We start from the raw sequence: 12204 nt of genomic DNA, 5'->3' as shown, positions 1-12204 counted from the left end.
AGGATAAATCAAACAGAAACTTTAGGACAACAGAGATAAAATAGACAGGTTATGAAACAGGTACCGGTGAGATTCTGTAGATGAGGTTTGTATGTCAACATGTTGATACTAACTAAGAGGTAGATGGTAGCTAATAAAGAATAATAATAATTTGGTGCAGGTCAATGGCCTGGAGCAAGTCTTTCAATCTGTCATCACTTCAGCTACTTACATGTCCTTAACATACATCAGTTATTCAAGAGGGGAAAGGGGACCTACAGTTTAATGTGGAATCCAAACTGCATGTTGTTTCTGGTGACTCGTCAAATCACTGAGAGGTGAAGGCTAATTTAAAACAAAGACTGAGAAATCCAAAGTCCAACTGAGATTTGAAGCCTTGACCACTCAGTTTTCAGGTGCATGCATTGCCACTAGACCAACAGACCCAACAACTATAAAGTCAAGATCTAGTTTGAAAACCACTTAGACAACAGAATTTTAAAGGAAAGATATAAATAAATTCACTAATGAAACAAATTATCAGAGTCAGAAGTAGACAACAGAAGGACTCATTTGATTTTTGGTAATAGGATACTATAGTGAAAAAGTGATTTCTGGGACAGTGTAATAAAAATTATATTGAAAATACAACTCATGATAGTTATAAACTGAGCAAAGAGTTGGTTCTTATATGAGGGCTGAGAAGGTCAAAAGTCTTTTACTGAGATTCTACTGAGAGAAATTCAGAGGGAATGAATGATGGACCATGTGTTTGGCCACATATGTCCTCCTTCATTCATCTTCATCCTACACCTTATGTACCACCAGTGACTTGGAAATGGTCATCACTTGTAACAACCAAATGATCTCATCCATCACCTCAAGACATAAGTGTAAACCAAGGACAGGAAGAGTCACTGAATTGCCACACATTTTCAAGCAATGTTCTGCATTAGTACTGGGAAAACTTTATATTATTGCATTTACCTACTTCTGTACAATATATCATAGTCTGCACTACACCACTATATATTCCCTTCTATTCTTTGATTCCATGTTACTTGCTGAAATTTGCTAAATACACTGTAGTTACAGAGTACTGAATGATGTCAGCACAAACAGTGTGTACCATTGCTGCTGTAAAATTATTTTTTTTTCTGTACATGTATGATTGATCATAAGACTGCGTTATGCAACAGGCTTTGATCATGGAAATGAGTAAATTTGCTGAAGGCTATAACCTGAAGTGAAAGGACTAATATACATTTTATTAGCCGATCTTTCTAAGACTACATTTATTTGCTATTTATTGCAATGTTTGTGTCATCGGCAAACAAAACAAACGCAAGAAAAAGTAAGAGACTTAAGATGGAATCTTGTGGGACCCCACGTGTAATTAGTTCCCAGTTGGATGATGTCTGATAGCTTAATACATGTCTCCTGCCTAATAACACCCTTTGTTTCCTGCCAGAGATATAAGATTTGAACCATTTTGCAGCATTTCCTGTCGCACCATAATGTACTAATTTACTTAAAATGATATTGTGATTTACACAGTCAAATGCCTTTGACAGATTACAAAATATACCAGTTGTCTGCAAGTTTTTGTCCAATGAATTAAGTATATTTTCACTGTAACTGTAGATAGCCTTCTCAATATCAGAACCCTTTAGAAATCTTAACTGCGACTTTGACAGTACCAGTTTGTTATTTGTGATGAGATGGTTATAAAAGTGATTGTATATTACCTTTTCTAAAATTTTTGAGAATGCTGGCAAAAGTGAAATTGAATGGAAATTTGACACTATTTCTTTATCTCCCTTCTTAAACAGTGCCTTAACTTCAGCGTATTTCAACCATTCAGGAGATATTCCACTGATAAACGACTGGTTACACAGATAGCTTAATATGTTACTTAACTCAGAATCGCATTCTCTAATTGACTTAGTTGATATTCCACACACTATACACATCTGTCACCAATGTATCCTTTACTCTTAATGCTGTTTGCCCCTCTTCATGTCTGGTTCTACCAGTGTCCACCTTCACTATATCCCATTTTGTCTTTATTTAGTTATCTGATATGACTATCTTTTCCTTGTAATATATTTGCTTTGATGTCCATAACATCACTCCAGTGAATGTCTCTGAGGAGTGTCCTAAAATAATCAAATTTTGGCTTATAGATTACCCTCTTGAGTTCAGATTTAACACATTTTACATCCTCTTCTGTATTAACATTTAACAGAAGGAACTGCATGTCATAATCTGAGAGGCCATTGACTATTGGTTTCATAATATAGTTTTGTTCATTGGACTTCTCTATAAAAGTATTATCAATGGCTATTTGCAAGCAATTGGCTACCCTAGTTGGGAACTTTAGAGTGAGAATTAAGTGTTAGTATTGCAAATAAGTTCTTATTGGGAGAGTCTTTAAGGAAATCTACATTGAAGTCACCAGCAACCACTATTTCTTTGTTTTTGGTTGTTAAATGGGCCAGTACAGCTGCAAGTTGGTTTATGAACAGATTAAATTTACCTGCAGGTGCTCGATATACACTTAATATTGTGAAGGATTTTTTATGAAATTCTTATTTGGTTGCACATGCTTCTATATGCTGTTCTCAGGATAATTTATGAATGTCTATGTTCTTCAAATTATGACATTTCCTGATGAATGTGGCAACTCCTCCTTTCTCCATTTCTGCTCTACAAAAGTGAGATGCTGACCTAAATCCTGTTACACTTAAGTTCTATACCAGTGGTCACATGATGTTCAGAGAGGCAGGTTATGCCAGCTGGGTTTGAGGACTCTAAATCATCTATGCAGATAATTAATCCATTAATTTTATTTCTCAGTCCTTGAATATTTTGATGCAATAAAGATATCTGACATTTTGCATTGACTGAGTTAAAATTCTTAAGCAACAGCTGTTTATGCTGCTGTAATAAGCTAGAATTATGTTTTTTGGTGTCTTTCTCAAACTGGAGGTTTGTCTCAATCCTAACCTCTCTTAAAACTTGGTTTCTTTCTGTCCTCCCTACCCTAAAAAAGGGTCTTTTCTGAACCCTTTAACCACTGGTATTTTATCACTCGTGACAGTGCCTCCTTCCTTTAATTTTCCTGCTATTTTCCAACCAGTTTAACCTTCCCTTTCTTGTTGAGTTGAAGGCCACCTATTCCGAGACTCAACAAGAACCATACTAATGTGTGGCCCTGCACCCAACATAAGCAGCCATTACAACTCCAAATTAACTCTCCTGGCAGAAGAGTTCAAATAAGGTTGGTCATGCCACCCAAGAACAGATACAAACTCAACACTAGTATGCTTCGATGCTGGTCTCACATTTGCCACGTCACACTCAATACTGTACCCAGAATATCTGTCAATACTATTACCTGGCCCACCTACTATGACCATGGTGTCTTCCTTAGTGAAATCTTTACAAAGTGATCCTAAATCCTCTGTCACCTGCTCCAGGCCAGCATTAGGTTTAAAAAAAAATTGGTAATCTGATATTCTGATCCCAGTCCATCCAGCAATAGTTGGGCAACACCACTTCCAAGGGAAATATCTAACAACAACACTTTCTTTCTCTTTACTGATTTCCCTAAATTCTTACTTTTCAATTTGTTGCTGAAAGTTTGTTGTTCCCTGTCTACACCAACACCTGCTTGAGGCTTACCAGCCTCTAACTGAAGCAACAGGTCAAATCTATTTTCCACATTCACCATGAAGCTGTCAGACAAAGTTCTAGGCCTGTTCCTCCTGTTGCCTGTTGCCACTTCCCACGTCTCTTTACCCTTCTCCTTCCTTAACCTGTCAATATCTCCCCTGGCCATGTCTAATTCAGCCTGAAGGGAAGCAGTTTTCCCCTCCTGATCTAGTATCTTCTTATCTCTACTACATATTCTACAAGACCACTGATGAGTAGCATTTACTTCCCCTACTCCCATGCCACTACAGTCATATACATGGAAAAAAAACTACAGCACCCGTCATACCAAAGCCCCAACATTAACAATTCTACGGCAAGTCAAGTACTTTTCACTCATGATAAACATAATAGTTTATTAAGAATAAATCAGTTAAATTACAGGTGAACACGAAAATATGATTCTACAAATTTGGCCTATATGCAACAGTATGTAAACAAAAACAACAGTGCAAAGTTTCTGAAACAACAACTTAAACTTTATGCTTATTTCCGAAAAATGTGAGTTAAATAATGAAGAGGTACATTACAGTTAAATTGCTGGAGAGAGCAAAGAGCAATTAAACGAAATTATATAGATTGTCTGAGGCAAAACATAGCAGAAAATATGACTATAACCTGACTGTACAATCTTTTCGCATTTTCTGCTATATTATATAAATAAAAATGAAACCTTTAATGGTACACTTAACAAGCACACTAATACACCTATTTACCACATAATCAGTACTGGTACTAAACTAAATGTTACTATAATCTAAAATGACTTATTTTTCCCGAGAACACCAAAACTCGCACTAGTCTCCCAGCTGCAGGGCTACTATCAGCATTTACTGCATGAAGGCAGCAAATTCCATTAAAATTCATTGCTGTAGATAGTAGTTAAAGTACCATTATAGTGAATGAAAGGTCATAGTCACACTCTGTTCTGAGGCAGAAATCCAAAATTCAGAAAAGCAAAGCTATATTGTTCGTTATTATATATAGCCAAAAAAAGTAGTTGCAAGGTCATCAGTCTGGATGATTGACTGATCTGGCCTTGGAACACTAACCAAAATGGCCTTGCTGTGCTGGTACTTCGAACGGCTGAAAGCAAGGGGAAACTACGGCTATAATTTTTCCTGTGGGCATGCAGCTTTACTGTATGGTTAAATGATGATGGCGTCCTCTTGGGTAAAATATTCCGGCGGTAAAATAGTCCCCCATTCGGATCTCCATGGGGTGGTAGTGGTGGGGGGGGGGGGGGGGGGGGGAGGGAGGGAGACTACTCAAGAGGATGTCATTATCAGGAGAAAGAAAACTGGCGTTCTATGGATCGGAGTGTGGAATGTCAGATCCCTTAATCGGACAGGTAGGTTAGAAAATTTAAAAAGGGAAATGGATAGGTTAAAGTTAGATATAGTGGGAATTAGCGAAGTTCGGTGGAAGGAGAAACAAGACTTCTGGTCAGGTGACTACAGGGTTATAAACACAAAATCAAATAGGGGTAATGCAGGAGTAGGTTCAATAATGAATAGGAAAATAGGAATGCGGGTAAGCTACAAGAAACAGCATAGTGAATGCATTATTGTGGCCAAGATAGATACGAAGCCCACGACTACTACAGTAGTACAGGTTTATATGCCAACTAGCTCTGCAGATGATGAAGAAATTGAAGAAATGTGTGATGAAATAAAAGAAATTATTCAGATTGTGAAGGGAGATGAAAATTTAATAGTCATGGGTGACTGGAATTCGGCAGTATGAAAAGGGAGAGAAGGAAATGTAGTAGGTGAATATGGACTGGGGGTAAGAAATGAAAGAGGAACCCGCCTGGTAGAATTTTGCACAGAGCACAACTTAATCATAGCTAACACTTGGTTCAAGAATCATAAAAGAAGGTTGTGTACATGGAAGAAGCCTGGAGATACTGACAGGTTTCAGATAGATTATATAATGGTAAGACAGAGATTTAGGAACCAGGTTTTAAACTGTAAGACATTTCCAGGGGCAGATGTGGATTCTGACCACAATCTATTGGTTATGACCTGTAGATTGAAACTGAAGAAACTGCAAAAAGGTGGGAATTTAAGGAGATGGGACCTGGATAAACTGACTAAACCAGAGGTTGTACAGAGTTTCAGGGAGAGCATAAGGGAACAATTGACAGGAATGGGGGAAAGAAATACAGTAGAAGAAGAATGGGTAGCTTTGAGGGATGAAGTAGTGAAGGCAGCAGAGGATCAAGTAGATAAAAAGATGAGGGCTGGTAGAAATCCTTGGGTAACAGAAGATATATTGTATTTAACTGATGAAAGGAGAAAATATAAAAATGCAGTAAATGAAGCAGGCAAAAAGGAATACAAACGTCTCAAAAATGAGATCGACAGGAAGTGCAAAATGGCTAAGCAGGGATGGCTAGGGGGCAAATGTAAGGATGTAGAGGCTTATCTCAGTAGGGGTAAGATAGATAGAGCCTGCAGGAAAATTAAAGAGACCTTCAGAGAAAAGAGAACCACTTGTATGAATATTAAAAGCTCAGATGGAAACCCAGTTCTAAGCAAAGAAGGGAAAGCAGCAGGTGGAAGGAGTATATAGAGGGTCTATACAAGGGTGATGTACTTGAGGACAATATTATGGAAATGGAAGAGGATGTAGATGAAGATGGAATGGCAGATATGACACTGCGTGAAGAGTTTGACAGAGCACTGAAGGACCTGAGTCGAAACAAGGCCCTGGGAGTAGACAACATTTCATTAGAATTACTACCATCTGGTGATCAAGATGTATGAGACAGGTGAAATACCCTTAGACTTCAAGAAGAATATAATGATTCCAATCCCAAAGAAAGCAGGTGTTGACCGATCTATCAGTTTAATAAGTCACAGCCTCAAAACGCAAATTCTTTACAGATGAATGGAAAAACTAGTAGAAGCCGACCTCGGGGAAGATCAGTTTGGATTCAGTAGAAATATTGGAACACATGAGGCAATACTGACCCTACGACTTATCTTAGAAGCTAGATTAAGGAAAGGCAAACCTACGTTTCTAGCATTTGTAGACGTAGAGAAAGCTTTTGACAATGTTGACTGGAATACTCTCTTTCAAATTCTGAAGGTGGCAGGGGTAAAATACAGGGAGCGGAAGGCTATGTACAATTTGTACAGAAACCAGATGGCAGTTATAAGAGTCGAGGGACATGAAAGGGAGGCAGTGGTTGGGAAGGGAGTGAGATGGGGTTGTAGTCTTTCCCCGATGTTATTCAATCTGTATATTGAGCAAGCAGTGAAGGAAACAAAAGAAAAATTTGGAGTAGGTTTTAAAATCCATGGAGACGAAAAAAAAAAATTTGAGGTTCGCCGATGACATTGTAATTCTGTCAGAGACAGCAAAGGACTTGGAAGAGCAGTTGAATGGAATGGATAGTGTCTTGAAAGGAGGATATAAGATGAACATCAACAAAAGCAAAATGAGGATAATGGAATGTAGTCGAATTAAGTCAGGTGATGCTGAGGGAATTAGATTAGGAAATGAGACACTTAAAGTAGTAAAGGAGTTTTGCTATTTGGGGAGTAAAATAACTGATGATGGTCGAAGTAGAGAGGATATAAAATGTAGACTGGCAATGGCAAGGAAAGCGTTTCTGAAGAAGAGAAATTTGTTAACATCGAGTATAGATTTAAGTGTCTGGAAGTCATTTCTGAAAGTATTTGTATGGAGTGTAGCCATGTATGGAAGCGAAACTTGGATGATAAATAGTTTGGACAAGAAGAGAATAGAAGCTTTTGAAATGTGGTGATACAGAAGAATGCTGAAGATTAGATGGATAGAACACATAACTAATGAGGAAGTATTGAATAGGATTGGGGAGAATAGAAGTTTGTGGCACAACTTGACCAGAAGGGATCGGTTGGTAGGACGTGTGTTGAGGCATCAAGGGATCACCAATTTAGTATTGGAGGGCAGCGTGGAGGGTAAAAATCGTAGAGGGAGACCAAGAGATGAATACACTATGCAGATTCAGAAGGATGTAGGTTGCAGTAGGTACTGGGAGATGAAGAAGCTTGCACAGGATACAGTAGCATGGAGAGCTGCATCAAACCAGTCTCAGGACTGAAGACCACAACAACAACAACAGCGAAAAAAAATACTGCAATATTTTTCAGTAATAGATTAAAATCTTAGAGTCAAATCACCCTGAAGTATTACTAACTGGAATTTCCCTTCACCTGAACAAATCTGACATGAGTTTACACACTGGTGAGGCACATCAGTCAATAGAATTTAATGTAAAACACCTCAGCAAACATTATTTAATGTGTCAGTGAGTGTTTTTCCTATTTTTATGGAGTCAAAAATAACCAATTAATGTCACTTTGTGGGGAGTGAAAACAATTGCAAATAATAACACTGGGTAAGCAATAGTCATGGAGCATATGTGTAGATGAAAGTCTATTAAAAATGTCTATCTTGTCCCTGTACAAGAAATATATTATCAGTTGAGGAATTAGTCTGGAGGAGTAAAAATTCCATAAGACCTTCTGATTTAACTGCCCCTTCTACAGTGGCTATCTACAACACAACACTCTTTCTCCTGATGTGTACCTAATTTTAAATCTATGATTCCATTTTTTTGAGTGACTAACTATATTTCATCTTCAAAGAATACATAAACAAACTGACAGAAGTAAGGTCAAAAGACGTGGCCTAGCTGTTTTCACAATCTAGACAGAGAAAGCTTTCCTGAACTGTTACAACCCCAAGTTTCACTGATATCTTATTACAAAGAATGAAGATTGTGCATTTTATTTTTTTTTCCTACTTGACTGTATATTTTCTTTGTCCTTCTGTTTATCTTGTATCTGCTTATTTTTTATGACTCACATTTTATTTAGAGACCTTGTGTTCCATACATGTTAAACAACTGACAAATTGTAATACCTTTACAGTATTTCTGCCATTCTAGCAGCAGCTCAAGCACAAGTTTTTGTAACCTTTACATAAATAATCTTATTCACTACAGTACTGAAATAGAGTTATGTGACACAATAACCTGACCCTCTTGACCAGAGTGTTTTATTTCACATTCATAAACCTTACATGTAAATGGATATTTCATTCTATCAGTCAAGTTGAAAGAAGTGGAGAGACAGGAAAGGAGTGCGGCAACGGGGAAAGTGCAGTATGTAAAGGGCAAGGAGGGAGTTGGGGGATATTTAGAAGCATGAAAGGAGAAAACAGGTGGCTGTTAGTGTCACTAGTAAAATGAGGACTGAGAAAGACAACAATAATGGAAAATAAACACACACACACACACACACACACACACACACACACACACACACACACACAAAGATGTGGGTATTTCATTTCATAGCTTAATTAGGTGAGAGAATACTACTTTGTGATAAGAGGGTAGGATTTTTGGTAGGGTATTTCTCATCTCAGGAAATATTGAGAGATGTTCAGAGCTATGGTGATGGATGTGTTAGTTTTTTGAGGCCTAAGTGATACTGGGTGATAAGAGCAGCACTGGTCAGTAATTGGTTAACAGTGGTGACAAGGTTTTTGGGGTCAATGAAGCGAATGGCACAAGAAATCACTTTCTGGATTGGCTGGTCAGGATATTGCCTGTTTTCAAAGGCTTTGACTAGGCTATGACTATAGCTGTTTAGCTGCTGATTCTCCCTGCAGATGAGGCAACCATTGGTTTGAGTACTACAAGGGGATAAGGGGGAGGACTTTTCACTGTGGAATACTTGAGAGCTGTCAAAATGGAGATGCTGTTCATATACTGCACATCTGATATGGGCAGAAGTTCTTATAGACTCATGTTACAGATGAAGATAAACACCTAGAAAGTTAGCTCACTGAGCTCAAAATGACCAGAGACATTAGATTTGGCAGTAGATTTTGAGGTTCAGGAGAAAAGAGTATCGGTTGCTTTGTCACTCTTCCAGATCATGAAGATATCATTAATGAATCTATACCCCAGATTTTGTGTATTTAGTGGATAGGAAGAAATCCTCCAAATGGTCCATAAAGAAGTTAGCATAGCCTGGTGCCATGTAGGTATCAATGGGAATTCCTTTTTTAAACTCATCCATGAAGAAATAATTATGTGGCACAGCACTGCTGCCAAAAGGCAAAAGGTTTATGTGGTGAATTTGGTGTCATGAGGACCCTTAAAAAATCAGTTTTTCATGGTAGTGAGGCCAAGACAATATGGGATGTTTGTATACAACAATGTTGCATCTACAGTGACAAGCACGGAGCCTGGTGGTACTGGGAAAGGAACTATGAATAAGTGGCAATGGATGTGATTAGTGTGTTGGCTGTTGGAAGAGAGATGATGGGTGATGTAAATATTTTAAAATTTCCTATATCATTTCCATAATACAATTTTATTATTCTAAAAATAGTTTGCTACTGATTTCCTGTTTTAAGAATAAATGAAGGATAATACCTGACCAAGATCTTGCTGGTAGATCTTGAGAAACAGATCCTCACACAAGTTGTCAATCCTAACTGGTGCTTCTCCAAAGCTGTAGTTATTGAAGGCAATAGAGAATGGTTTATCCCCACCACCAGTCACCGAAACACATAGACCACACTGTCAGAAGAAACATATTTGAGAGTATATGTTGTGTACATATCCAATATTAAACTCAAACGTATTTCAATAATGAAACAAGTAACAAGACTCACGCCTTTATCCATTCGAAGAACTGTGTGGTGGACAATTGTTATGGGAAAATGTTGAGACATAATCTTGCTGTCTCTAAATTTAACATACATGTTCATTGATTCTGTTTCTGGCCAAAATGGCACACACTGAAATAATGAAATACACACACTAGTGATTAATTATCAAAATTTTCTCATTTGAATGTATAAAATTTATTTTGGACAATAACCAATGTTTAACACATCCAAATACCCATAAAATGAGATTCTCATATTGTATGAATCAGTACAGAAAATTTCTTTTATAGAGTTGTTTCATTTGTGAATCAGTAACATTTTATCTGTGTTTCAATTCCAGCTTATGAAAAAAAAAAAATGGTTCAAATGGCTCTGAGCATTATGGGACTTATCATCTGAGGTAATCAGTCCCCTAGAACTTAGAACTACTTAAACCTAACTAACCTAAGGACAACACACAGACGCATGCCCGAGGCAGGATTCGAACCTGCAACCATAGCGGTCGCACGGTTCCAGACTGAAGCGCCTAGAACTGTTCAGCCACTCCGGCCGGCTCCAGCTGATGAGGAAGACTTTGAGTCTATTAATTCTCAATTATCCATCTCCATAACTAATGTTGTAAATGTATTTCATTCTTTCACATGGTTATAATAAAATGGTTGTGAAAAGGCAGGTAGGATGTGAAGTACTGTGCAAGGTTGAAGGCATGTGATTATGCTTCATAGTCTGTTTTATCATGAAGTCAATTTGATCTTCTGTGTCATCTCTACTTTGTGACACATCTATACAGTAAGTAGATAGAAGTTAAGTATTATAGCACATAGGGACATTCTGAACACAGACCATAGCAGACCACGACTGGTGCCAACAAATAATGACATTGTCTGTCCTCAGGCACTGCTTTATCTCTTTGTATGGTATCCAGAAGAGATTACGTTGTGCAGACACTGCAAGTTTGTGACAGACATGGAGAAACCAACAGCTGGATTCAGATATGAATCCTGAGAATCTCCATGCCAATTTTAAATTTAAACATATGAGTTAATGTTGTGTCTCTATGCTGTGATTTTTCATCTGGCCATTGAGGGAGCTGAAGGGGAAAGGCTAGCACTGACCAAGCAGTGATGGCCCCAATGCCAAGCCTACAGCATGGTGGTGCCATTGATGAAACTACAACCAGCCATGTTGAATCATGGTGACTTTTGATGGAACCTAATGATAACATGAGTCAGCAGGTTGTGACTTGTGCGTGGTTGGATGTCAGTAGAACCTGATTGCAGCCAGCCTCCATTAGTTCATGTGGGGGTCATGTAAGTCAGGTAGCATTGTTGGTGACCCAGGTATGGCAAAACAGACTCCATGATTGTTTGTGATCTGGCCATAGGTGCCGCCAGTTCCATCCCATCAATGACTGCATCTGGAAGCTACATAATTTCTAGTTCTAGTGTTATAACTTAACTATAACAGGAGGTACATGCTACACAGAGATACTCTGTGAGAAACAACCCAAGTTTCTAGAACTTCTCTATTTTTCTATTTAAAAGTGTGTATTCATTACCTATCATGTGCATGTCTACCATTCAGTGCTCAACCACAAAGTGAGTGGTTACCTTTACCCCTTCTGCTGAATGTAAAAAAAATTGAAAGTGGAAACATAATGGTAACATGCATCTATAAGAAGGGCTATGTGTGAAGCTGTAAAGTAACAACAGGTAAGTGCTTCAAAGCTACACCAACTTTCTGAGCTTTTATATGCATCTTTGCATCAGTTGTCATTTATCTACAGATTGTTGGTACAAAGTTCCCATTTCTGTTATCATAAGA

At 38.0% G+C, this 12204-nt stretch overlaps 1 protein-coding gene across 1 annotated transcript in view; it reads right to left on the bottom strand.

The window, feature by feature from the left end:
* Positions 1–12204, bottom strand: part of LOC124555746 (vacuolar protein sorting-associated protein 13A-like) — a 689798-nt gene that overhangs the window by 191137 nt on the left and 486457 nt on the right. The window contains exons 46-47 of the mRNA XM_047129770.1: positions 10384–10509; positions 10142–10288 (exon numbers count right to left, since the gene is read on the bottom strand). Of these exons, the coding sequence (XP_046985726.1) occupies positions 10142–10288; positions 10384–10509 (273 nt within the window). The remainder of the gene's footprint in view (positions 1–10141; positions 10289–10383; positions 10510–12204) is intronic.

The sequence above is a fragment of the Schistocerca americana genome, chromosome X (genome assembly GCF_021461395.2).
Source record: "Schistocerca americana isolate TAMUIC-IGC-003095 chromosome X, iqSchAmer2.1, whole genome shotgun sequence".
NCBI lineage: Eukaryota > Metazoa > Arthropoda > Insecta > Orthoptera > Acrididae > Schistocerca > Schistocerca americana.
The sequence above is the reverse complement of the archived record's forward strand: the minus strand, read 5'-3'. Positions and strand labels throughout refer to the sequence as shown.